At 42.2% G+C, this 25,248-nt stretch overlaps 1 protein-coding gene across 12 annotated transcripts in view; it reads right to left on the bottom strand.

The window, feature by feature from the left end:
- The window catches only part of CAMK2D (calcium/calmodulin dependent protein kinase II delta), a 144,564-nt gene that overhangs the window by 86,396 nt on the left and 32,920 nt on the right, over positions 1–25,248 (bottom strand). For 11 of the 12 annotated variants that reach the window (XM_028745266.2, XM_028745268.2, XM_028745273.2 and 8 more), the window contains exon 3: positions 1,771–1,830. The exons of the other annotated variant lie outside the window; for it this stretch is intronic. In XM_028745266.2, the coding sequence (XP_028601099.1) occupies positions 1,771–1,830 (60 nt within the window). The remainder of the gene's footprint in view (positions 1–1,770; positions 1,831–25,248) is intronic. 12 annotated transcript variants of the gene reach the window in all.

Below are 25,248 nucleotides of genomic sequence, written 5' to 3' on the forward strand. Positions count from 1 at the left end.
TGAGAGAAAAAGCTCCCTCTCCTCCTTATAGTAGCGTCTCACTGTGGGTGTACATACAAGCACCCTTCCCACATTAATGTGTGAAAGGAGAACAGGATTGTTCCTGCTGGCCACATACCCAGCAAGCCCATTAGGTACCCCTCCCGTAGCTGCCACAAGTATGGTGTCCATGAGAAAGAACCACACACATAAGGCTATTCCTTTAAACTGGGAATGCTGACTGATCCATAGTAGAGAAGCTGTGCAAATGCCTGTCCTTTTCTCACCAGTGCTAAATGTGTGTCTGCCAAGGGTGCATGGCTAAGCAGGGATACGTCAACAGATGTGGCCAGCGGACAGAATCCACTTCCCATAAACACATACAGTAAACAAATGAGGAAGGGTGCTTGCATGTATACCCACAGCGAGAAGATGCTGTAAGGTAGAGGGGTCCTTTCCTCCCTCGAGTATCTCTGACTTTCTTCCTGCCCAAACAGAAGCAAGGTGAGAAACAGCACATGGCCCCCTACAAACATTTCATTCAAGGGCTTAGAGGCAATAAATAAAGTAGAACAGGACATTTCTGACACTGCCACACTAAACTATATTGCTGCAAATTTCTGACAACATAGTCATCCCATAGAGTTAGCCAGTACACATCAAAATGAAAAACGATGGGCCTTTATTGCCACATTCAAAAGCATATATCTTTTTTTTTCAAACTAAACAGCAAGATAGCAGCAGATAGTTGCTTTGAACTGCCCACCAACTTCAAATTTTCATGGACTTCGGCTAAGGCCTTGCAATCTCAAAACAAACATCAACACACACATAAGAACTGCTGAAGTGTTCACCAGAGGCCCAGAGCTGAGCAATGACTTCGCTAGGCCCATGAACATCTTCAAAGTGACACAAACCACCAAAACCCCAAACAACTGGCCTAGAAAGCATAAGATAATATGCCAGAGCTTAGGGACAATGCTTTTATCTCAACACAATGAAAAAACAACAGCACAAAGCAAAAAAGAAACATGAGCCCAATTTGCTACAAATTCTTCAGAAATTCTTCAGAAAGTTCCACACAGGCCTTGGTATGTGTCCTGTTCCCTCCAAGCCAATTCAGCAATGAAAACAAGCTTGGTTCGACTTATACCCTCTAATTCAAAGAAGAAGCTCTACTGTAGCGATCTTAAAACTCTTGCTATATTGCAGACAACTGTGCTGATATGGCTGATTGCCACACATTGCCACATTAGCTTATAGCCCCTGCATAGGACAGGTGAAAAGGTAAGAAAAAGGATGGGTGGGAGGTTTGTTAGGTATTGATAGAGTTGTGAAAATTGCATCTCATTGAGCTGTCAGAGCTGTCCTTTTCATTTCTAACACCTAGCCTACTACTCAACAATTCTTTCCCTTTCTTTATTCCTTGGGTAGCACAGCTGGGTCTGGGATGAGGAACCTTTTCCCTTCCAGGTGTTGTTGGCTACAACTCCCTTGATCACTCACCACTGGTCATGCTGGCCAAGAATGATTGGAGCTAGAGTCCAGCAATATCAACAGGGCCAAGGTTTTGCATCCCTTCCCTACTGAAATGTGAATATTTGCATTTCTCAACATATGCAGAAATTTCTTAGTAAATTAAAAGTTTTAATGCTCTGGCACTGGTATTAGATCACATCAGTACAAGCACAAACTCATCTCTTTGGTCTGCCTTATTTCTCTGAGACTAATACTGTAGCATTTCTCCTGTAAAAAAAATTCTACATGGCTGTGTATTGTCCGCATTCTTACCAATATTGGGATGCTTCAAAAGGCGACAGATTCTAGCTTCTCTTTCCAATTTCTGGTGATCTGCAGGAAATAATAATAATAAAAAAATAGATTAATAATTTTAGCAGGAATAACCATGTCTTTTATTTAGCGTGAGAATAAAACAAGAACTGATGCAAAGTGAAACATGATCATGGAATGTACATAGTGCCCTTTGCATATTTGAAATTCCTATAAATACTGTATTCTAACCATCTGCCATGGTGACTTAGAAAGATCTACTTAATTCACAACTTTCTTTAAGCAGAATAAACTTAGTTATTGTGCCAGGGTGCTGTCTCTAAACTCAATTCTAGATTAAGTGTCGATCCGCACTATACATCAAAAGTCCTGGCTTCCCCCAAAGAACTGTAGTTTTTAAGGGTGCTGACAGATGTTACGAGACACTTGTATTCCCTGCATAGAGCCACGGTTTTCAGAGTTCCCATGTAAGAGGGACTGAATGTTAAACATCTTTAGAAACTGTAGCTCTGTGAGGGGAACAGGAGTCCCCTACAACTCTCAGCACCCCACAAAAATAGGATTCATTGGGGAGAAATCATGACTGTTTAAAAAGTGGTATAATAGTGTTTAAATATATAGTGCGGATGGCGCCAAGGCTTAGTTTAGTGGACAAGAGAATGAGCTAGGAGATTCCCATTTCAAATCTTCTTAGGTATTTACTGTGTGACTTTTGACAAGACACTGGCCCAATTCAGGTGTCATGACTATTGGCTACATCGTGGTTTGTTTATCAGGGCTGTGCGTCCGTCTTCCACACTATCTCCTCCCCTTGCAGTACAGCATTATTTTACCCACACTGAAGGGGATGGATGGGATTGCAGACCTGAGATACCAGCTCTGCAAAGTAATCCAACTTGTTAAACCAATTTTGCTGGGGGTAAGGGTGGGGTTAGAATAGTGCGTGGCAACTCTTCTGAAATGGGGAGCCTTCTGTCCTCATGGAGGCTCCCTAAGCATTATAAAACACTGGTTTCCCAGGGTTCTAACATTCTTATTTTCCAGGGATCTACAGCTTTCAGTTTCAGAAGATCTGCCTCTCTCTTGTGAGGGCAATGAGAATAGGAAGCTCATCTCCGCTGCTCCCCGTTGCGTGTTTCTGTCATAGAAATCTAGAAACTTTAGTGTGAATTACTTCGGCACCCACTCACTGCTCCTATCCAAGTTTCTTTCAGCGTCGCTTTGTATACAGCAGAATTTATAGGAACTCTTAATGTGCCCGGACATGCATAACACTTGCAGGGAGGGGAAGAGATTTAGGAGAGACTTATACCAAGTTTCTGTATGACATGATCTGTTTGATGGCCTAGAATTGTTTTGCTAACAACTTCCATGTTAAAGTACAGTGGTACCTCGGGTTAAGAACTTAATTCATTCTGGAGGTCTGTTCTTAACCTGAAACTGTTCTTAAGCTAAGGCACCACTTTAGCTAATGGGGCCTTCCTGCTGCCGCCGCACCGCCAGAGCATGATTTCTGTTCTCATCCTGAAGCAAAGTTCTTAACCTGGATTAGCAGAGTCTGTAACCTGAAGCATCTGTAACCTGAAGCGTATGTAACCCAAGGTACATAAATCTCTTGAGGTGGGAGGTAAGGAGGGGGGGAAAACTTGTAAGTGGCAAGCCACTATGGGTTCCTGAAATCAAGCCAGCTTGGAGTGCAACCAAGCCGAGTATATTATAACTAGCAAAACAAAGGCATCAAAGAGTGCTGCAATTACTTGTGATGGAGCAAATAATTTACAAGTGAATTATTTTCTGAACTTTAGCCTAATTTTTTGCTTGTCTGAGAATAGCTCATGATTTCCTCTGAGTCATCTGTTATTAAGCAATCACACCGCAACTTCCAAGATTTATTCAGCGGGGCACGGCAAATGGTACTTTAGGTCAAGTTGCCAGAGGTATGGCAAACCAGGAAATGCAATCAGGTTGGCATTTCTGCAACTTCTACAACTTCTCATGGCCAAGCTAACAGTTAAAAGGAATTCTGTGGTTTGTTTCTCCTTGTTTGCATTTTCTTTTAAAGCAAAAGTAGCCTGAGCCAGAGGGTGACCAGACTTCCGGGATCTACTTGCTTTTGTTTTTTGTTTTTTATCTAGTCTAGACCCTCAAGTTTCACCAACTAGAGTCAAATGCAAGAGAGTGGCTTGTAGGGCTGGTGTAAAGGAACAGAATGCCTGTGAGGCACATATCCCAGACCAAATATTTGCTTTCATTATCAGAATTGGCCTTGCAATTGTTTCACACAAAAATACACTCCGGTTTTCTGCAAATTACCCCAAAAAAGGAGAGAAGTCTTTTTGTAATTTGCAACTGGAAGCCAAAAATACTTGGAGATCTATTTCAAATTGCCCAGAGATCTACCAGTGGACTCCAATTTACCTTCTGCTCTCCTCTGGCCTAGACAGGTTATAAGCCTGAGTGGAAGAAGGGTGGGAGTCTAGTAGCTGCTCAACCCTTTTCCTTATTTATTTCAAGGGCCCTTCCTTGCCAGATGGTTTCACTTTATTTATCAGTTTTCCATCAGCAGGGCAGTTTGGCTGGATTTGCACATGCACTGCACTCATCAGTACTGGGACAGCTTGACCCGCACGGCAAGAGGGATGTATGAGTTTAATGTTCTTGATTATTTGTCTTGTTGCTTGCTATGCCATCTTGGTACTGCATGTGCACAATCAGGTCTCCATGGGGGTCGTTTAACCAGCCCATGGACCCCTGCCGACCGCTCGGGATCGCTCGGGGACCCTTGCCGCCTGCTCGGTTGGCTCCTATGGGCTGTGCTAAACCGGCGCGGAGCAGAGCAGGGACTGCCTTCTGCGACTCTGGCCGGCTTCCCATTGGCTGCAGGAAGCTCCTTTAGCCAATGGGAAGCTGCACGCGCCTCCTCAGCGCTAGAAAGAGCTCTGGAAATAGCGTTTGTGCATGCGTGTGCACGCACACACTCCAGCCTACCGCAGTGTCTGCGGGACTGTGAACCAACCCAAGCCACAAAAACTTTGCCAACCCCTGCTCTAGACACACAGAACATGCATGACAAGAAGAAAACTCTAGGTTTCTCCTGTATGTGCCAGCTTGTTTTTTTAAAAGGTGAGGAGCGTCCAAATTGCATCCCTACCTTCACCTAGTAGCATCCAACAACAGATACATCGTGTTAAGTCTTGTGCTTGTCTGTTTCATGTCTATGAGCAGCCCCTCCCCCTCCCCTAGGACACAAGAGCCCTATCAGGCCCAAGGCACATCTAGACCAGGATCCTGTTCTCACAGTGGCCAACCAGATGTGTATAGGAAGCCCACAAGGAGGACAGCACTCTTCTGTCCAAGTTCCCCAGGAACTGATACTGGAGAGGATACAAAGCTACATTGACTAGGAGCCATAGATTACCTTATCCTTGTTGCCAATTGTTGCAATCAGGTTATCAAAAGCACTAAACAGAAAGAGTCTTATATGGAGTTAAGCTGAACAGTACTTTGGTTTATAATCCACCAGACATAAAGTATGCACTAGATCTGAATGTTAAGATTACTGTAAATTGCATGTATGCATATTTCAAGGCAATGCAAATACTTAAAAGAGAAAAGTTGGTAAGTGGTTGGAGAGGATCACACAATAACACTGTCTTTGATCAATGAACTCTTTTTTTTCCTTGAAAGGTCTGAGACTTCTATGATATATTACCTTCATCTTTCATTTTCATTCAGAACAATCGAAAGCACTCCATTCAAGGAGCAGCCACGTTATAAGCAACAGATTCTATTTTAAATGTGTAGTCTAGCATCAAGGATTGCTTCAGGAGCTTGCAGGCATCCAGTAATTTTTTCTACTTTCCTTTTCCCCTTTCAACAATGTGCGCGGGCACAGAGAGAGATTGAGAGTTCACAAACTGCTTCTGAAACTGCCCTTGCTTTCAGATGAGGTTTACCCATGGGACATGGAAATCCAAATTCCCATGGAATTGTTTGTGTGGCTCTACAGGTCTGGGCAAAACAGACCTGTTTATCAAATAATGTGAAAACATTAACAGATGAAACATGGATGAGGCTGCAGAAATATCCATAGATGTTTTTGCTCCTCTGCAAAGTTTCTCTAAAAGCTATCCAACTGTGGGAGGACATCAGTAGCAAAACTGTTAAGATTGTGCGGCACCTTCCTTTACTGATTACACTGAACTCTGTACAAGAAATCAATGCCAGATATAAAAATCAAGGATTTGATTTTCAAGGCTCCAAAGCCCACAATGCAGCAACTGTCACCAAATCCAACTGCCCTAATTTTCTCTTTTGGAGAGGATGATACTTCTGACATTTCACAGTGCAGCCAATTTTAGACTTTGATTATTAGAGAATTCAAAAGCAGCTTGGCTAGTCACACCACAGCCGGCAGTTCTCAAGGATTTCTGTCCAGAACGCTGGGTGCCCCAATTGCTTCAAGCGGAAAGAACAGAACCCCATCAATCCAACCTTCTACAAGGCCAAGGCTGGAGAACATTGGCTCCTGGACTTTACACAAATAATGCATTTTCTCAAACCAAATGCTTTAGTAAACATCACCTTCTCCTAGGGAAACGTTTGAAATTGTCTTCCTTTATTTATTCCTTACTTGGAGGGGTGGGTGAGGTGGGGGGTTTTTTGGTTGAAAAAGTAAGCCACTGTTCTAACATAATCAAGCACAACTGACATTAATAAAGTGTTTTTCCTCCTCAGCAGAGACCAATCTTCTTAATGTATCCTGTTTTCAAGTACTTGTCAGGTAGCCATTATTGCCAGGACAACTTCCCATAGATACAACAAAGCACAATGGATGCTTGTATCCAATAATCGGATGCCACAACGAGAGCCAAATTTTCTCTAACAGGCCACTGGATGAAAGTAACAACAGCCCCCAAATTAGGGCACACAGCATGCCTCAAGTTATTTTTGTGGATGGACACTGCATCAGAACTTCTATTCAATCAGGCTTTGAAAAAACAAGGCTAAGAAAAGCAAACTGAATTGATCTGAGGTGCTCTGTGATCACTGAATAAATTGGGGAGGGTGGAATCTAGTGATTTTAACTATTTGCCTTACATGCATTAAGAGGTTTTTTGTTTATTTGTTAAGAAAGAAAGAAAGAAAGAAAGAAAGAAAGAAAGAAAGAAAGAAAGAAAGAAAGAAAGAAAGGTAAATTTGCACTAATCCGCCAAAGGATCCCAACACAGGAATGAACAAAGGACGTATTTATCAGCCACTGAGTACTTTCCTAGCGCTCAGTCTCATTTTTCTATACCTCTATTCAGCCATTATTACTCCATTCTCAACCAGCAGGACCATACTAACACATTAATCTAACAAATTATGGGATGGCAGGCTATACCAAAAGAAGGTGGGTGCAAGTAGATAGATATCATCACATCCAGTGCTCAAAAGGGCTTAGAAATCATCACTGACAAAGTAGGCTTTTGTCTTTATCCAAATTTAATTACAGGGAAATGAGGCATATGGAGCCATGGCTCAAAGCAAGTCATTCTGCCAGGAATTTAAAACCAGATCTTCCAGGTTAGTATCTGCAAGAAACCATCAAATACTTAGTAGCAAAAGTCAATTGTCAAGAGTTTATAACGAGCAGTAATTAGTATGAGTGCATGTGCCCTGAATCTATAATGATGTAGCATTCTGCAACAAAAGTTACTTCAGTCAACAGTGTGACGCAACAGCAAAAAAAGCTAATGCTCTTTTGGGCTGTATCAACAGAAGTATAGTGTACAGATGAAGGGAAGTAACAGTACTACTCTATTCTGTCTTACTCAGACAGCAACTGGAGTACCATGTCCAGTTCTGGGCCCCACAATTTAAGGAGGATATGGACAAGCTGGAACATGTGCCGCAGAGGGTGACCATGATGATCAAAGGTCTGGAAACCAAGCCTTATGAGGATCAGTTGAGGGAGCTGGGTATGTTTAGCCAGGATAAGAGGAGACTGAGAAGATATATGACAGCCATCTTCAAATATCTAAAAGGCTGTCACATGGAGCAAGCTTGTTTTCTTGTGCTCCAGAGAAGGTCCTAAACCAATGGCTTCAAGTTACAAGAAAGGAGATTCCGAACTTTCTGGCAGTAAGAGCTGTTCAACAGTGGAATGGACTCCATCGGAAGGTGGTAGATTCACCTTCCTTTGAGGGTTTTTTTGGCAGAGGTTGGCTGGCCCTCTGTCATGGATGCTTTGGTTGACATTCTTGCATAGCAAGGGGAGGTCCCTTCTACAATTCTATGATTCTAAGATGGCCACTCCATATTCACAAGCTGCAATGCGCAACAGCCAATCCACAAGCCACAAGTGAAATAGCTGGGGATTCCATAAACCCTGCCACCTCTCCTGCTGAGCCACTGGTCCGTCTACTTCAGTGCTGTCTTACTCTGACAATGTAGAAGCAATCACAGTTTTTAATTTCCCAGTCCTACATGGAAATGGTGGAAATTGAATCTGATACTCAACCACTGAGCTATGGCCCTTCCCTTCAGAAGGCAGGGAATGTCGCAGCACAGCCCTTGTTGACTCTTTTGGTTGGATTGCTCAATCCCTCCCTCCCTCCCCCTCATACACCCCCACACCCCTTTTAGCACAGGAATGCAGGAGCAAAGAGACATCTCTATCAGCGTCTGCCGAGTAGAAGAATCAATAGCAGCCTTTAGTTTAATACTAAATGTCCAGGTAACTTGAATTCTAATATACCGTATTTTTCGCTCTATAAGACGCACCAGACCACAAGATGCACCTAGTTTTTGGAGGAAGGAGGAAAACAAGAAAAAATAAATCTGAATCTCAGAAGCCAGAACAGCAAGAGGGATCACTGCTCAGTGAAAGCAGCAATCCCTCTTGCTGTTCTGGCTTCTGGGGTAGCTGCACAGCCTGCATTCGCTCCATAAGACGCACACACATTTCCCCTTACTTTTTAGGAGGGAAAAAGTGAGTCTTATAGAGCAAAAAAATACGGTATGTATCTTTAGAGAACACCTAAGCAAGAAGCAACATTCAAATCTCCCACTTTATTGCAGGGGCCCAAAGCAGAATGAATGACTTCTGGAATTCTACTTTCTTGGTTGTTTTATTTATTTGTTTTACTCTTGATGTAACTTATAAAGGAATGGCCATGCTAGTCCATCGTAGCAAAAGAAAATGACCTTTTTCTTGGTACAAGTAATTCCAACAGTAACAGACATCTTTTGGGGACATATGCACACTGATGAGCAAATATGTGAGCGCTAATGATGCACCTGTCGGCATCATGAACCCAAAATGCCTTCACTACTCTTTTACCTGCCTCATCCTTTTGCCTCTGTGACAGTTTCCAGTGCCTGCATATTCACAGTCTGAGGGAGATTCAAATTCCAGTTCACGAAACACTAATGCAATTTCCAATTCCAAAAATGTCTGAGCAAAAAAGACATTTCTCATTGACACCGTTTCTAAAAATAACACTTGCACAGATGAAAATGTGAAGTTAAGGTTCCTAATCACTCCCTCCAGCAGATTATTATTTTTATAAAAAATAAAAATCTGTGGTTTTGCTTATGGTGTATCATAGCCAAGGGATTCCTTATTGCTTTTTAACTATGCCTTCATTGACTGGTACTACTGGCTGGAACGTGGCTCATTTCACTTTACAGACTATCCTGCTACTGTAAAAACAAAAACTCTTTAGATGGATGAGATCCCCCAGCAGGCATTTAAATCCCCGGACTACTAGCTTATATAGACGTAAAAGGGAAAAGGCTGCAAAGAAAGGCTAGAATCTTCAGGGACATCAGCACGTATACTCTAAAAAAGAGAAATCTTTGGAGGCCATGCATCTTGGCAGAAAAACTCTCTTTCCTGATCCCAGATGTATGTTGGCTAGCTTTGTGTTTACTAGAAGCACATTTGTAATTACAAATACAGTCTAGATTTGACTCCTAGTATCCAAACTATTGTCCAGGACTGAACCTCAGGCTCAAAAGCTGCCCTAGCTATAGGACAAAATGTACTGTAATCTCCCTCAACACACAGAGTGGGGGAGGGGGGATCCTAGAAGATATTATCTAGTACCACGGATTATTATTTTTAAAGGAGTCCCGCCACAGAAGGCAAATGCAAATCTACTGCTACATCACTGTACTTCTAAAAATGGAAGAATGCCCCACAACTAATCCTTGGAAGTTACAAAGGCACAAGACAAGAGCAGCTGGAAAACAAACCAAGCTTTGGAGAAAAAAAGCCATAGTTTGCTTGACTGAGTGACAAACTTGTGGTTGGTTAAACAAATGATGGCTTAAATTTATGTGTGAACCAGGCTAATAAGTTAGATGCTCTACAACATATTTGTAATCCAGCTTGGGGGGGGAGGAGTTTTGTTTTGTGTCCAATCAAACCTTGATTTAGAAAGGGTACTTGGTTCATACATAACACCAAGCCACAATTAAAACAAACCATAGGCCAAAAAAAAATCATGGCTTCAGACAGCGATTTGCTGGGAGTAAACAAATCACAGTAGAGCTACTAGACCAGTGTTTCCCAACCTTTTTTGGGCAAAGGCACACGGAGGTAGGCTGGTGTGCCGTGGGAGGGAGGCGGGCGACTCGGGCGGCGAGAGGCGGGGCGGCGGCGGCGAGCACACGCGGGGCGGCGAGCGAGCTCCCTCCCACATCCCATCGCCGCTCGCTTCGGCCGGCCTACTGGGCTGTCGCAGGCAGAAGGCCTGCGCATGCGCGAGGTTTTCGCGCCTTCCTCCAGTAGGCCGGCCGAAGCGAGCGGCGATGGGATATGGGAGGGAGCTCGCTCGCCGCCCCGCGTGTGCTCGCTGCAGCCGCCCCGCCTCTCGCCGCCCGAGTCGCCCGCCTCCCTCCCACGGAACACAAGGCAACGTTCCGCGGCACACTAGTGTGCCGCGGAACACCGGTTGGGAAACACTGTACTAGACACTGTCCACAGCTAACACTAAGCCATGGATTTTAAAAATCAAGGTTTAGCGCTATGACGTAATTAGGCCTAAAAACGTATTAAACATTACTTATTTACATTTTAGGATATGATGCTACAAATTAACATTTCAGTTAAATGTTTACTGTGGTGCTTTATAACAGCAAAATAAAAAGACGAGCATTAAAAGTCATGTGCAGACTTTGTGTTCTTTTTATTATCATCTATCATATTACATGTTGCAAGAGAGGTGACTAAGGTGTCCTTGCCAGAGGTGTCAAAATACCTTGTTCTGGCCTTGTTTTTAAAAATCAACTCCAGAAGTCAGATTAAAATGAAGTGCGCCGCAGACAATCAACTAAATTATTATTGGCCTATGTTGTCATCTTCATGCACAAAATTATGGAAAATATTTCCTATTAAACAATTTACACATTAAGATTTACAGTCCAGTAAATGTTGGTGTCTACTCTGAAGTAAATCCCATTGAGTTCAATGGGACTTTCCCCTACTGAAGCATACAGAGGGTATTGCTGTTCCTAACAAACACCACTTAAAACGTATCAGATTTTGCAAGGGTGCTCTGCTTTTTTATATAGAATCGTCTTGATAAGAGCATTCTGAAACTCTTTTGATTACTTAAAATATGGTTTGACCCCCAACTTCAATGCTGCCAGTTACCTAACCTATTAATGCCTGTTTCAGAAAGGTCATTGTAGAATCAGAGAAACTAGCCCTTTAAATAGGGAGCATAATTCTCCCCCCTCTCCCTGTGTTTTGGCAGAACAATTCCCGTATCTGTAGATAATATCCTCAGCTATACTTTGCAAGACTGCTTTACCTGGACTTGTGCCAAGGATCTGGGTAAGTATTTCTGTTTCCGTGATCTGATTTCCTAGTGGGCAGTCAACAGTGTTAAATCGCCTACAAGGTCTAAACCTTATGTCAATTCATGCAGAAATTCACAGTCTGTAACTTTTTCACAGTCTGTAAATTCACAGTCTGTAACTTTTTAGACCATGTGTGTTGTGCATGTGTACATGCGGCTTTCTAATGCAATTTTTGAACAATGCAAATAAAACACATAAACATAAACTAAAAAGAAGAGAGCTCTAAATTTGAAGGGGGGGAAATACCAGTTGCCCAAGAGTGACCTGTGCTGAGGCCAATCTACAGTTATGCTATCTCTTGGTTATGTTTGGTTATGTCTAGTCACATCAGACATTCAGTCAGGCCAAACATCATATGTGATTGATTACTTTTATATACACACATAGAATCTGGACACACTTGGTTTCAGCATCAGATACCGCAATAAAAAAAATGGCACGGGAATGAATCTTTAAATCATATTTTTGGTAAGCCTACTACTGACTTCAGGCCTCATGCTGGAACCAGCTCCACTGAAAGATGTGGTCCACAGCCTGTAAATTATGAGTCATGCCTAAAGAACCTTGGCTCTGTTACCTCTTTCATGTCTAAATTCAAATTTATTCCAACATCCCAGATTCTGGCTCCTACCACAATAGGGATGACTCAGTTAACACAAACTGGATTCCAAGAAACTGTGTGTACAAATGACATTGAACGAACTGATGGAAAATAATAGTTTCCTCTCTTGACCATTTTTTTTAGGGGAGAGGGGGTAGTCTACAATATTATTTTATCATAACTGTTTGCTATTTTGACCAAGGTTTCAATCTAACCACACTTACTAGGAAGGAACTCCTCCTGAATCCTGTGGCAGGGAGTGAATTTCTGGCAGCATATACATGCTTAGGCATGCACTGACTATATATACATTTTACACAACCGTTCATTTTTTTGTCCCTGCTTTGCTAGAACAAAATGCAGTCTTTCAGGGCTGCTCTGAAAAGGTTAGGTTTTCGATGTCAGCGTATTGACAAATCTTTCAAAACTGAAGAAACCCATCAAAAACATTCCCTAGGATCTAGATCAGCCTTTCTCAGCCTGGTGCTCTCCAGATGTTTTTATTTGGTCAGCTATGTGTTTTTTATTAATTTGTAAACTGCTTTTTATGTGTCAAGTCTGTCTAGAAACATATTGCAATTTATTTGTTTGGTTGTTTTGCTCAAGGTAGGCTTAAAAACAGGACAAAAAGGGTTCTAAAGCAATACAAAATAAACACTTAAGGTGGAGGAAACCTTTTCATACGGCTTTTGTTGAAACAAAAATACAGTATCTCCGATTGTTTTTGGAAGGTACAGTAAGTGGGCACCTGCCGTATCTCAACAGGAATGCTGTTCCATGGAATGAACTACTATCATCCCTGACATGCCATCTGCTGCTGATGTGGAAGTACAAAACATCTGGAAGGCTGACCTATACTAGTCTATAATTTTCTAACTTCCCCCATTTGGCAATTTATGAGGGCATCCGGCCTACCTCATCTTTTTCTTAAGCTGCATCTCTAGTTAACAGCTCCATAAAGATTATATCAGAGGTTAAGTATTTCCTCCCTGTAAAGATGTACTTGTAGTAAGTAAATCAAATACTGAGATTCATAGACTTCAGAGTGCAGTCCTTAAGGTACTCATATTAGCTGACCTAAAAAGGGTTACTCAAGGTAAATTATTTTAAAATTGCCAATTATTAGAGCTTTCAATAACCAAGGTTAAGGGTGCATTCAGTATGAACACCATGTTCTTTAAGGCTACTGGAGCATTGAGCTACATGACTTGTGCCTTACAGACACAATTCATTTGAATAATGCCACTGCTTCCTCTTGCCTAAACGAATTATTGGTTATTAATTTCTCACTTAGCTGAAATTATTTCTAAGCATAGATTTTGTGAACAAGTGCCTCAACCATTGCAGGAAGCACAAACTGTAGTCCAGAAGAACAGACATAAGGAAAATTACTAATACACTATAGCTAGGCACATTGCAAATTGCTGGTGTACGTTATGTCACAGTTTTATATTTTGTTTGATTTTTCAAAACATTTATGCATTTGTGTGGATGACAGTGTGAAAATCTGTGGAGTTTAATATGATTAAATTTAAAAGACAAATTCAGAACAGATGCTGTTGGTAGAACAATGCTGGCTTTGAAAGGGAACAATTTAAACATTATGATGCAGTCACAGAAACTAATTAAGCTATGAATCAACTTAACAAATTGCAAGCAAATTGGTAAATGTTACAGATGCTTCTAGTGGTCACTACGCTAAGGCTTCAGGGAAAAGTAGCTGTGGCAGCAGGCAGTCATTCATATTTACTGTTCCTACCTGTTGTCTAGCAACCAGACACCCAATGGCACCATGACCACTTGACACCACTGCATTGAAACTACCCCAGCATGAAGAATACCTCACTCTTCATGCTTTGTGCAAAAATAACTCTGAAGGCTCCTTCATCTCAAAGAATAGTGCCATTTGTAAATGCTCTTAGGTGGACTCTCTGAAGTGCTTTCCTGATTTTATCACTTCCCAGTGAGGGCGAAATGTAGGCAAACTCGGGAGAATTAGAATGTCAGCTTTCACAAAGACCTGTGCATAGACAAAATAACTCCATGTAGGATTGGCAAAGTCAATTTTGCCTCGGACTTGTAAAGGAGGAGTCACCCGCATAGGAGCATGGCCATCCCCCATCAGGTTCCAATCCCCTCTCCTCTTTTGTCTACCTGTTTCCATAACACATCAAAGAAAATGAAACACCACAGGCCCAATGATCACAGTAACTCTTCCCAGTAGGGCAGCAGTGAGGACTGAAGGTCCCAGCTCTTCCACATCTCCCTATGGCGCCTCCCCTGGTTTCTTTCACAGTGGCCTAAGGCTCTGTCGCCTTGACTCTCACCACTCCTCCCATTTCTCTGAGTGTTCTGGGAGATCGGGGGGAGGGAAGCTGGTCACAGCAGGAGGGGGAGACCCTAGATTTTTCCGCAGCCTGCCCCCACTCTGCTTCTTGGCTCCTCCTCCTCTCCTGTCTCTGAGTCTGCAGTGTCCTCTGCCACAGCCTCCTCCTGCTCACTAAACCCTGTTGCCGCTTCAGCTTCTGACATCTCCTCATCCCAGCTTCTCCCTCTAACCACACATCATTTCCCCAACACCAATCCTCTGGCTCTGAGCCTTCTTCCCTGGGGGTTCCCCAACCAGTGCCTCCCACCACTCCTTTGCATCTAGCCAGTCCATGACATTAACCAGGGTTTGCAGAACTGTTCAAACACTGGTTCACAATCCCAACTAAACTGTGAAATCTAGTTTATACTAACCATGGTTAATGTTGCAGATGTAATGTTGATCACAGTTAGGACTATAAGGAAAAGGGGTGTGTTTGCATGTATATGTGTATGCCTAATTTGTAAACTGTGTTTAGAAAACAGCCAGTGTTACATCTGCGCCAGACCAACAAGGAGGACTATGGTATCTGAAATGCCATCAAATGTATTGTGGCAAAAAAAAATTTTTTTTTAAGTGGATATGCTGCCAGTTATATTTCACTACAAACAAATAAATTTTCCCATGACAGCTTACCTTCATATTATTTATTCTTAACAGACCTAATTTGTGTATGGAAATATCTCTTTTTCTCTCTCTCATGACAAGACAAGATGAATATTAATGCAGCAAACAGGTTCTGCCACAAAGCTGTGTTAAGGGAAGCGGAAACACCCAACTGCATTGCTTTTGAAGGGTTCGGGGCTAGAGAAGAGTGATGGAAAGAGATAAATTTATTAAATGAATATATGGATTTGTTGCTTAGAAGCAAGAATTTAGCAGGCCATCAATCAGGCTGATAAGGGGGAAGTGTGGCATGCTGTGGTGTGGTACACAAACTGAAAAGCATCACTCTGGGAGAGATACTGAAGATGGGTGCAGGCACATACACAGAACACAAAACTAGGACTTACATTATCTATGCTGACTAGTGGCAACACTCAATGGTCTCTGCCAGAGCTCTGTGTGTACATGTTTCAGATATCTTAGACACAGAAACAGGTTCTTTTAATGTTAGGATTTTTCCAAAGAATGGAAGAGAAAAGGAAAATTAAGAGCTGGTTTATCAGAAACAACAACAACAACAACCACACACACACACACACACACACACACACACACACACCTGGTAGCTTTTAAGTCTTTCAGTGTTGCATGGGCATTTGGTCTCACATTACTGGCATGGATTATGCTAAGTGCTATGAGGGAGGAAAAGGAAGATGATAAAATTCCATAGAAGTAAACTTCATCACACTTAATTATGTTATATTATGCACTGCTCCCAAAGGAGTGCAACACCACAACACCTGCTTCTCTGAAACAAACTAGAAAGCCAGTGTATAATGATATCGCTCTGTGTGTGTGTGTGTGTGTGTGTGTGTGTGTGTGTGTGTCCCCTCCTATCTCCTTTCCTTAAGGAATTCAGCCCTGCGTGCTCACTGAAAGGACAGATCGTGAAGCTGAGGCTCCAATACTTTGGCCACCACATGAGAAGAGAAGACTCCCTGGAAAAGACCCTGATGTTGGGAAAGATGGAGGGCACAAGGAGAAGGGGACGACAGAGGACGAGATGGTTGGACAGTGTTCTTGAAGCTACCAGCATGAGTTTGATCAAACTGCGGGAGGCAGTGGAAGATAGGAGTGCCTGGCGTGCTCTGGTCCATGGGGTCACGAAGAGTCAGACACGACTCAACGACTAAACAACAACAATCTCCTCCTGTTCAAAGGCCTGTCCACCTCTTCACCTTCTATGCTGATCCGGGCTCTTCTGGAAAGTACACCCAACTGGCAAAAGGTGAAAGAAGTTCATCTTAGCAGTCAAACTGCCGTGACACATCAATCTGCCAATGTCTAGCTTTGAAGTGTGCTTATGTGTATAAAAAAGAGAGAGATTTGTCATTCCATAGTGATTCACAACTTGCATTCAGAAGAAGCAATTTTGTCCTAACCTTCACTTATATAGATACAATAATTGGGAGATACTACGCCATTTGACTGACCTTGGATAAATGACTCAGCTTTACAATTAACTGCACTTTTCAAACTCAAGGTAAAATGTAAAGCTTGACCTTCCAAATGTTTAAAATAGTTTCATTCTGTAGGTACTCATGAACCAGCTTGGATTTTATGAAGTCTTCAGCATAGTTTGCCAGAATACAGTGCAGATGGAGTGTGTTTATTTAACTCTGGGTAATGGTTCCACCCTATTAATTTCAAAACTTTACATTCCAGATTGTATTTAAATAATATCTATTATATGAGCTGGTAAGCCAAACTATGACTGACTAGGAACGAACAAAAGACAAGCATTCTTGACCATGCTGCTCAAAGTGTGCTTGACCCACTTCTCTTTTTCCCAAGCTGGGATGAAACAAACCATAGTGAACCAGCACTCATTGCTTGTTTTTCTCCTTGACTTCCTCCTATGTTTTGTTTGGAGAGAAACAAACCATTAAGTGCTGGAGTTTTTTTAGTAATTGGAATGGTACTGCCCACAACCATTATTATTTCCAAATTAAATACAGCAACTTCTCATCTTATGCAGGGGTTTGGTTTCAAGGGTTATGCATATAGTATACACAAAAATCGTGTACAGTGGTACCTCAGGTTAAGTACTTAATTCATTCCGGAGGTCCGTACTTAACCTGAAACTGTTCTTAACCTGAAGCACCACTTTAGCTAATGGGGCCTCCTGTTGCTGCCGCACCGCCGGAGCACAATTTCTGTTCTCATCCTGAAGCAAAGTTCTTAACCTGAAGCACTATTTCTGGGTTAGCGGAGTCTGTAACCTGAAGCGTATGTAACCTGAAGCGTATGTAACCTGAAGCGTATGTAACCCGAGGTACCACTGTATAGTTAACCCCTTGGAGCCACTCCACAGCTAGTGGGGGAGAGAAAGCATCCTTAGCCCTCCCAGAGTCAGTGTGCCAAGAGGGCCTTGCCCAGCAAGCAAGGCCAAGAGCCTGAAAGCTATTTCTGTGCCGGGTCCACTTGGGATACCTGGAACAAAAAGAGCTTTTAGGATCTTTCCCTTGCTCGGGGCGGGGGGGAGGTCTGCTCAAGGCACCGGCTCTGGAACATTGGGGATGCTCCTGCGACATCTTGTGAGAGCATCCCTGCGCCTTGTATCCAGCAAGATTGGCAGTGCTTAAAAGCTCTTTCCATGCTAGGTAACTCCAAGTGGACCCTGCGCAAAAACAGCTTTTAAGCTCTCCACTCTTCTCTGGGTTGAAATTTCAACCAGGCCTCCTTCAACAGCATATGGTTGAAACTGTGCAAATCAAATGCATGTAACATGAGGGATTATTGTGTTCTGTTTTCTTTGCTCTTAATTAAGCCTTCTCAGGAACAAAAGCAGATCTAGGGGTGAGTTTACAAAAGAATGAGTAGAACTCCACTTGCACAAAACAGGGCTTTTCTCGTTTCTTCCTCCCTCCACTAAAGACACTGTGCACACCCCAAAAGCCACTGCTGAGGGTTGGTGGAACCTCTAAAGCAGCACGAGACATGGGACTTTGGACTTCAGCAGGATAGGAAAACTGGAGGCAGTTCGCTTTTCTGCTTCTACAAGACATCTCTGGATCCAAAACCTGTCCATATCTTTGAGGAGATTCCTATCAACCCTGAGCTGTCTTGACTCATCTCAAAGCAGCAAATTGTTGGAATGGAGAAAATATAGACATTGACATCTTTTTTTAGAATGCCAGACATATGCTCCCTCCCACTGCAATAGACTTCTGGAGTACTTAAAAGAGATACTGGCGGTGTAATACTGAACATGCCTCTTTGGGGCACATGATGTCAGCATATTCTGTGGTGTCTTCTTTTCAGTCAGGAGTTGTTGTTCATATTCACTTTGCTTTGGAAAAACCCTTGAATATTTGCAGATGTTCACACACTTTTACATTCAGGTATTGTGTGGAACAATCGATGGACAATGATAGTGGAACCTACGAGTCCTTATGGTTGTAAAGAGACTTATACCAGACTGTTTGTATTAATATATTTTACATATTTAAATTAGATAATTAGTGGATTATTCTTATTGTTAACATGAGCTAACCATTTTTTCCTTTCTTTCTTCTGCTATATTGTAGTTGTTACAAAAGCTATATTGTAGCTATATTACAAAAGCATTTGAATGAGTTTCCTGAAGGAAACAAGTATTTAATGTGTTTTTTTGCTGTTGCCATCCTCAGATTTTTTTTGAAGTGCAACAAGATTCAAAACACTTTAGCCCAGATAAGTCTATCTCAGGCTTCCTCAATCTTGGCCCTCCAGATGTTTTGAGACTACAGTTCCCATCATCCCTGACCACTGGTCCTGCTAGCTAGGGATCATGGGAGTTGTTGGCCAAAAAACATCTGAGGGGCCGAGGTTGAGGAAGCCTGGTCTATCTGATAAATGATCAGTCTATGTTGAGGAAATAAATCTGTGAAGAGAGATTATCTCATTCAGGATGAAGAACTAAAACCATGGGTAGTGCTACTTGATCAAATGATTTGGAAACAGTGTCTCAACTGGGACATTTCACACAACGAAAGCACTTAGGTGCATTTAAAAATGTCTGCTTTCAATCATTAGTTCCAAAGATATTTAGGAAACAGGCAGAGTTTATGCACGTTCAATATGTGCATGACCATCTATACGCACATTGCACCAAACCCAGAAGTGACCCAGAAAGGTCATAAAGACGTCACTGAAAACATCACTAAAAGGATGAAATGTTGGCAGAATGGGGTGTTTGCAGGGATTTCAATGGATTCAATGGATTTCATTTATAAGTGATTTCACTGACACATGTGGTGCCTCGGAAAGTAACCCCCACATAAATGGGGGTTGGGGTGCTGCCTATACCAACATTACTGGTTTCTGAAAGCACAAAGATGGAGCAGTCAGTATATGCCATCTTAAGCATTTACAAGTAAAAAAGGTGAAACCAAAGTTGGTTGCTCAAAAGATGGGACTTTTGCTGCCACTAATTCCAACACAGTCAGATATATAGTGCCATAGTATATACTATACTATAGTCTTCTGGGTCTTCCATTACAATTTTCGTCTTACTAATCTCTGAGCCCAGTTCAGCTATGTAAAGTCTATACTTTCTGGAAGACAATAAGCCAAATAAGCAACTTTCATTATTCCTGTGCGTTTGTCAGCAATACAAAGTTATCATGAGGCACACTTTGGGAGGTGACTTTTTCCTCCCTCTACCTCCTAGGATTTTTTTTTGGGGGGGGAGTATCAATTCTTTCTATAGCCACCTGCTGTCTTACCATGCATTGTTTGTAATATCTGGGCCAATATCAACCATGTTAATGAAAACAACTCATCCAGCTAAGTTATCTTTGAATGGATTCTACGCTATTTTATTTATTTATTTGCAAATGGAAAACCTATTCTTGACTTGACTGTACAACTGTCATTTTCGTCATCATTACTATGTTTATATGTGACCCGAGAAACCACAGGAATGCAGGGCTGTCATTTCAGCATGTGTTTTCAAACTACTGGCAATTTCTTACTGTGAATCATGTTTCTATTTAATTGCATGGAAGTTGACTAGCAATAAACTTTCAGGCATTAGAATTACCTATTGCCAAGTGTCCCGGTAGGCACAAAATGAATCTACAAAACATTTAAAGCTAGTTAAAATTGGAGAAAATTGGGGCAGGATGGGAGTAATGCAGATATATTTTCATCAGGACACAGTGGTTCAAGGGGCAAAGTAACAAAACTATCCCCTAATCAACACATTTTCTATCAAGTTTTAAGTGTGATTGCTGACCTCCAACTAATTGTAAAACCTGAACCTTCAGCTTCCAGAGTCAGAGGGAACCAATTTGACTGCAGTCATTTTACAACTGATAATAAAGATACTGTGCCAAAAAGGAAAATGGGGGGGAAATTCAATGTTTACATCCACTGCAACAGGGTAGGGGAACCTGCGCCTCTCCATATGTTGTGGACTACAAGTTCCACCAGCCCCAGTCAAGGAGTCCAGAAGCACTCCATACATGCACTACATGGTTGGGATGACCACAGACAAATGGACGGCCCTCTGTCATGCATGTTTCACTCGAAATTCCTGGATTGTAGGGAGTTGAACCAGATGACCCTCAGGACCCTTTCCAACTTTAGAATTCTACAATTCTATGAAGAGTAGCAGCCATGGGGAGATACATAAGCTGGAGGTCAGGGGGCGTGGCCTCTCTGTTACTTCGACTAACTCACTGGGTGCACACCTAGGAGTAGCTGAGAGATGTAGGACCAATGGGCATGTCTTTTCCTACATTGTAAGTGTACTTTTGATAATAAAGAGATAATTCCTCACTCTGGACATCCCTTGCCTTACAATGCTGAGACTTCATTGTAGGGGACTCCTGGATATAATACATCTTTTCTAGTTTAAGCTAGAATTTTATTGCACTAGGTAAACACCTTCTATAAATATTTTAAGAAAAATACTCTGCATTAAATTTTACTGCGACATTTTATAACAGAAACTTTATCTAGAGATTATCAATTTGTGAGCTGCCCTGGGATCTTCGGATGAAGAGCAGTATGCAAAGTTCATCATCATCATCTTCATCTTCATCATCATAAAATAGAAATGACCAATAAAGTGAGTGATGATTACTCTTGAAGCACATCCATGTAAAACACCTACACAGAAGTCAGAGAAAGTATAAACCACAAATCATTGTTCACACCTCATTTTAGTTTAATATTAGTTATCTGTATGACTTATCCGAACTGTATTTAGCCATCCTTCCAGTTGACATGCTTGCGGCTATGTTAGACATAAATGAGCTTAGAGTGAAAACACATGGTAGTTATTGTTTGCTTTCATGTTGTTAAGCAACTGGAAGTTTATCAGGTTTCCTCAGCCAATTAACTGCCCATCCTGCCTTAGCAGAAAGAAAGATCAATGGGTCAAATCCTCAAATAGCTTTAAGCTTTCCACAAACGGCTTTGCATGTTACTATCAACAGACAGGGTTCAATTGGATAATTCCCAAGGAGCAAACCTAGATTAAGAATTCTATCCACATTTGTGCTTTGTTCCTTCATTTGAGAGGAAACATGTTTTACATTGGAAAACAATGCAGGAATTGCTGAAGGGAGAAACCTGTCAACGTATCTGAAAAAACAAATAGTGACACATTTGGAGTATAGTACCTCACTGAAGAAATTACGAGGGGGCATATGAAAGACCTGCCACCTTTCTTTCTCGCAACAGTGACATCTTTATATGATACTGCATGATTCTGTGTCAGGTAATGAATGACTGATGACTTCGTTAGTACTCCCTTCCCTAACGAAGAGAGCCGGTGGTTCTTCATGTGAATAGACTGCATAGCTGTGCTACAATAGCAAACAAAGATCAATCAATGTGATTTGATTTTCTTGCACTCTATATTGCATTTTAGGGACGCAGGTGGCGCTGTGGGTAAAACCTCAGCGCCTAGGACTTGCCGATCGCATGGTCGGCGGTTCGAATCCCCGTGGCATGGTGAGCTCCTGTCGTTCGGTCCCAGCTCCTGCCCACCTAGCAGTTCGAAAGCACAATTAAGTGCAAGTAGATAAATAGGTACCGCTTTCTAGCGGGAAGGTAAATGGCGTTCCGTGTGCTACTCTGGTGCCAGTTTGCCGGAGCAGCTTCGTCACACTGGCCACGTGACCCGGAAGTGTCTGCGGACAGCGCTGGCTCCCGGCCTCTAGAGTGAGATGAGCACACAACCCTAGAGTCTGTCAAGACTGGCCCATACGGGCAGGGGTACCTTTACCTTTATATTGCATTTTATAAAGAAACCATAATTTAAAAATATTACTTTATTATGCATATGCCGCCCATCTGACTGGGTTTCCCCAGCCACTCTGGGTGGCTCCCAACAGAATATTAAAAACACAAGAAAACATCTAACATAAAAAATCTTCCCTATACAGGGCTGCCTTCAGATGTCTTCTAAAAGTTAGATAATTGTTATTTTATTTCCTTGACATCTGATGTGTTCCACAGGGCACGTGCCACTATCGAGAAGGCCCTCTGCCTAGTTCCCTGTAACTTCACTTCTCACAGTGAGGGATCCACTAGAAGGCCCTCGGAGCTGGATATTTGTTTTATACATGCTATCAAAGCATTCATCCATTTCCAATCAGCCCCTCCAAAAGAGCCTGTGTGGTGTTGGGCATGGATCTGGGAAGCCAGAGTTCAAATCCCTACTCGGCCATAAAGCTCACTCTGTGACTTTGGACAGGTCTTTCAGCCTAGCCTACCCCACAGGGTTATTGTGGGGATTAAACGAGGTGGGAGGAGAACCACCTTCAGCTCCTTGGAGAAAAAGGTGGAATGTAGATGTGGCAAATAAATAATATCCTTAGACAGATGGCCAGATGCAGCATAACACATAGAAACCACAGTCCCAACACAAGAAAAAAATGTGTCTCACTGAAATATGGGCACTTCATAGGAATCTGGTGCAATGCAAATTCACAAGATTGTGCTGCAAAATAAAAAATAAAAAAATAAAAAAAGGGGACTGGGAGATGAATGTATGGGGAGAAACTAATTGCCTAAACCTGCAAAACTAACGTGGGTGGCGCTGTGGGACGCGGGTGGTGCTGTGGGTTAAAGCCTCAGCGCCTAGGACTTGCCGATCGAAAGGTCGGCGGTTCGAATCCCCGCGGCGGGGTGCGCTCCCGTCGTTCGGTCCCAGCGCCTGCCAACCTAGCAGTTCGAAAGCACCCCCGGGTGCAAGTAGATAAATAGGGACCGCTTACTGGCGGGAAGGTAAACGGCGTTCCGTGTGCTGCGCTGGCTCGCCAGAGCAGCGATGTCACGCTGGCCACGTGACCCAGAAGTGTCTGCGGACAGCGCTGGCTCTCGGCCTATAGAGTGAGATGAGCGCACAACCCTAGAGTCTGGCAAGACTGGCCCGTACGGGCAGGGGTACCTTTACCTTTACCTTACAAAACTAAATGTAACATTAAAGTGTGAATCAATGCAAGTCTCTTTAAAGGTTATATGTGCCTTCAGTCCTACTGATCTGCAGTGTTTATGAAAATGTTATATGCCTATAGCAGGGATGGTGATTCTCCCAAATGCTGTTTGATTCCCATCATCCCCAGTTAGCAAGGTCAATAGGGGTTGTAATTCATCAACATCTGGTGGGACACAGGCTCCCCACCCCCAACTGAAAGCATAACAACACCAATTTGATCAAATCATAGAAGCATAGAATTGTAGAGTTGGAAGGAACCACTAGGGTCATCTAGTCCAACCCCCTGCAATGCAGGAATCTTTTGCCCATTGTAGGGCTCGAACCCACAACCCTGAGATTAAGAATTTCAGGCTCCACCGATTGAGCTATCTCCCAGGTGCTGTGTCCATTCTGTATTTTCATGCCAGATACCGTAAAACAAAATTGATATACCAAATTTAATCCCTGTATTACAAAGGAGAAACTTCAAACTACGTTGAGTTGAAATAACATGTTGACAACATTCTAAAGATTAAACATGGTCAAAATAATGGAATAAAATATGCGGGTGGAAATGTGATGCTAGAGGTTCCTGGACGAGCATATTGCTGTGACTTCGTTCTAACAGCTTGGATTTCCTTGTGCAATGCATACATTTTATCACTAATTCAACATTTATCTGTTTTCATATGTAAGCAAAACTTTATCTCCATTTCTGAGCTAAGAATCTCATTCCTAAAAGCAACACAAAATGTTAATGTACATCAAAAGACTATTATGGGTACTCATAGTTCAGGTTGCGATGCCCACATTTTCCATAAAAGTAGCCTGTTCAGTATGCAAATGATTCATAAACCAAACAGAAAATAAACCTGAAACACTTCTTGTTTTTAAGCATGCAGCTTTTATCACCCCTGCATCACTTTAGGAGCAGCTGAAATTAGTTTAATATCACACCCTCCTCAGCAGAAGAAGAGTCTTGATTATATTGCAACAAGTTTGCTTAATGCTTGGCTACTATGCAGATATGACTTCTATTTAAAGGCTTTTTTAATTGCCGGCTCCCAACTCAATTTAAAGTGTCAGATGCTAAGAGTCACATGTTAATATTCAGATCATACCTAACAGTTTAATGGATCAGAGCAGAAGGATTTAAAGACGTCTTTACTATTGCATACAACAACAAGCAGTTATACAGCAATGCAGCCATTCCTTCTAGTTTCCGTCTAGTTTACGTAGCAATATATTTGGACACCTTCTGTACACTAACCTGTGTTTCCTTGACTATTTTGGATTAAATATCCAGCACAGCATAATTACCTTCTTTAAATCTGTCCAGTCCTCCTCAATTTTTTTAAAAAAACACCTTGTTTTTAAATTTAGATTTGAAGCAACCAATTAAAAAATTGTGCTAATTAAGGTGTTTATTGAGCATTCACCCTGAACTGTTTGCACTAAATTTGGAAAGCAACTGGATTTGTCAGAAGAGCAGGAAAGCCACTATACCAAATCGTATTGCTAGCTATTGTGGATCTCAAACTGTCTCCATGCCCATCTAAAGTACCTTTCCTG

The sequence above is a fragment of the Podarcis muralis genome, chromosome 9 (assembly GCF_964188315.1).
Source record: "Podarcis muralis chromosome 9, rPodMur119.hap1.1, whole genome shotgun sequence".
Taxonomy (NCBI): domain Eukaryota; kingdom Metazoa; phylum Chordata; class Lepidosauria; order Squamata; family Lacertidae; genus Podarcis; species Podarcis muralis.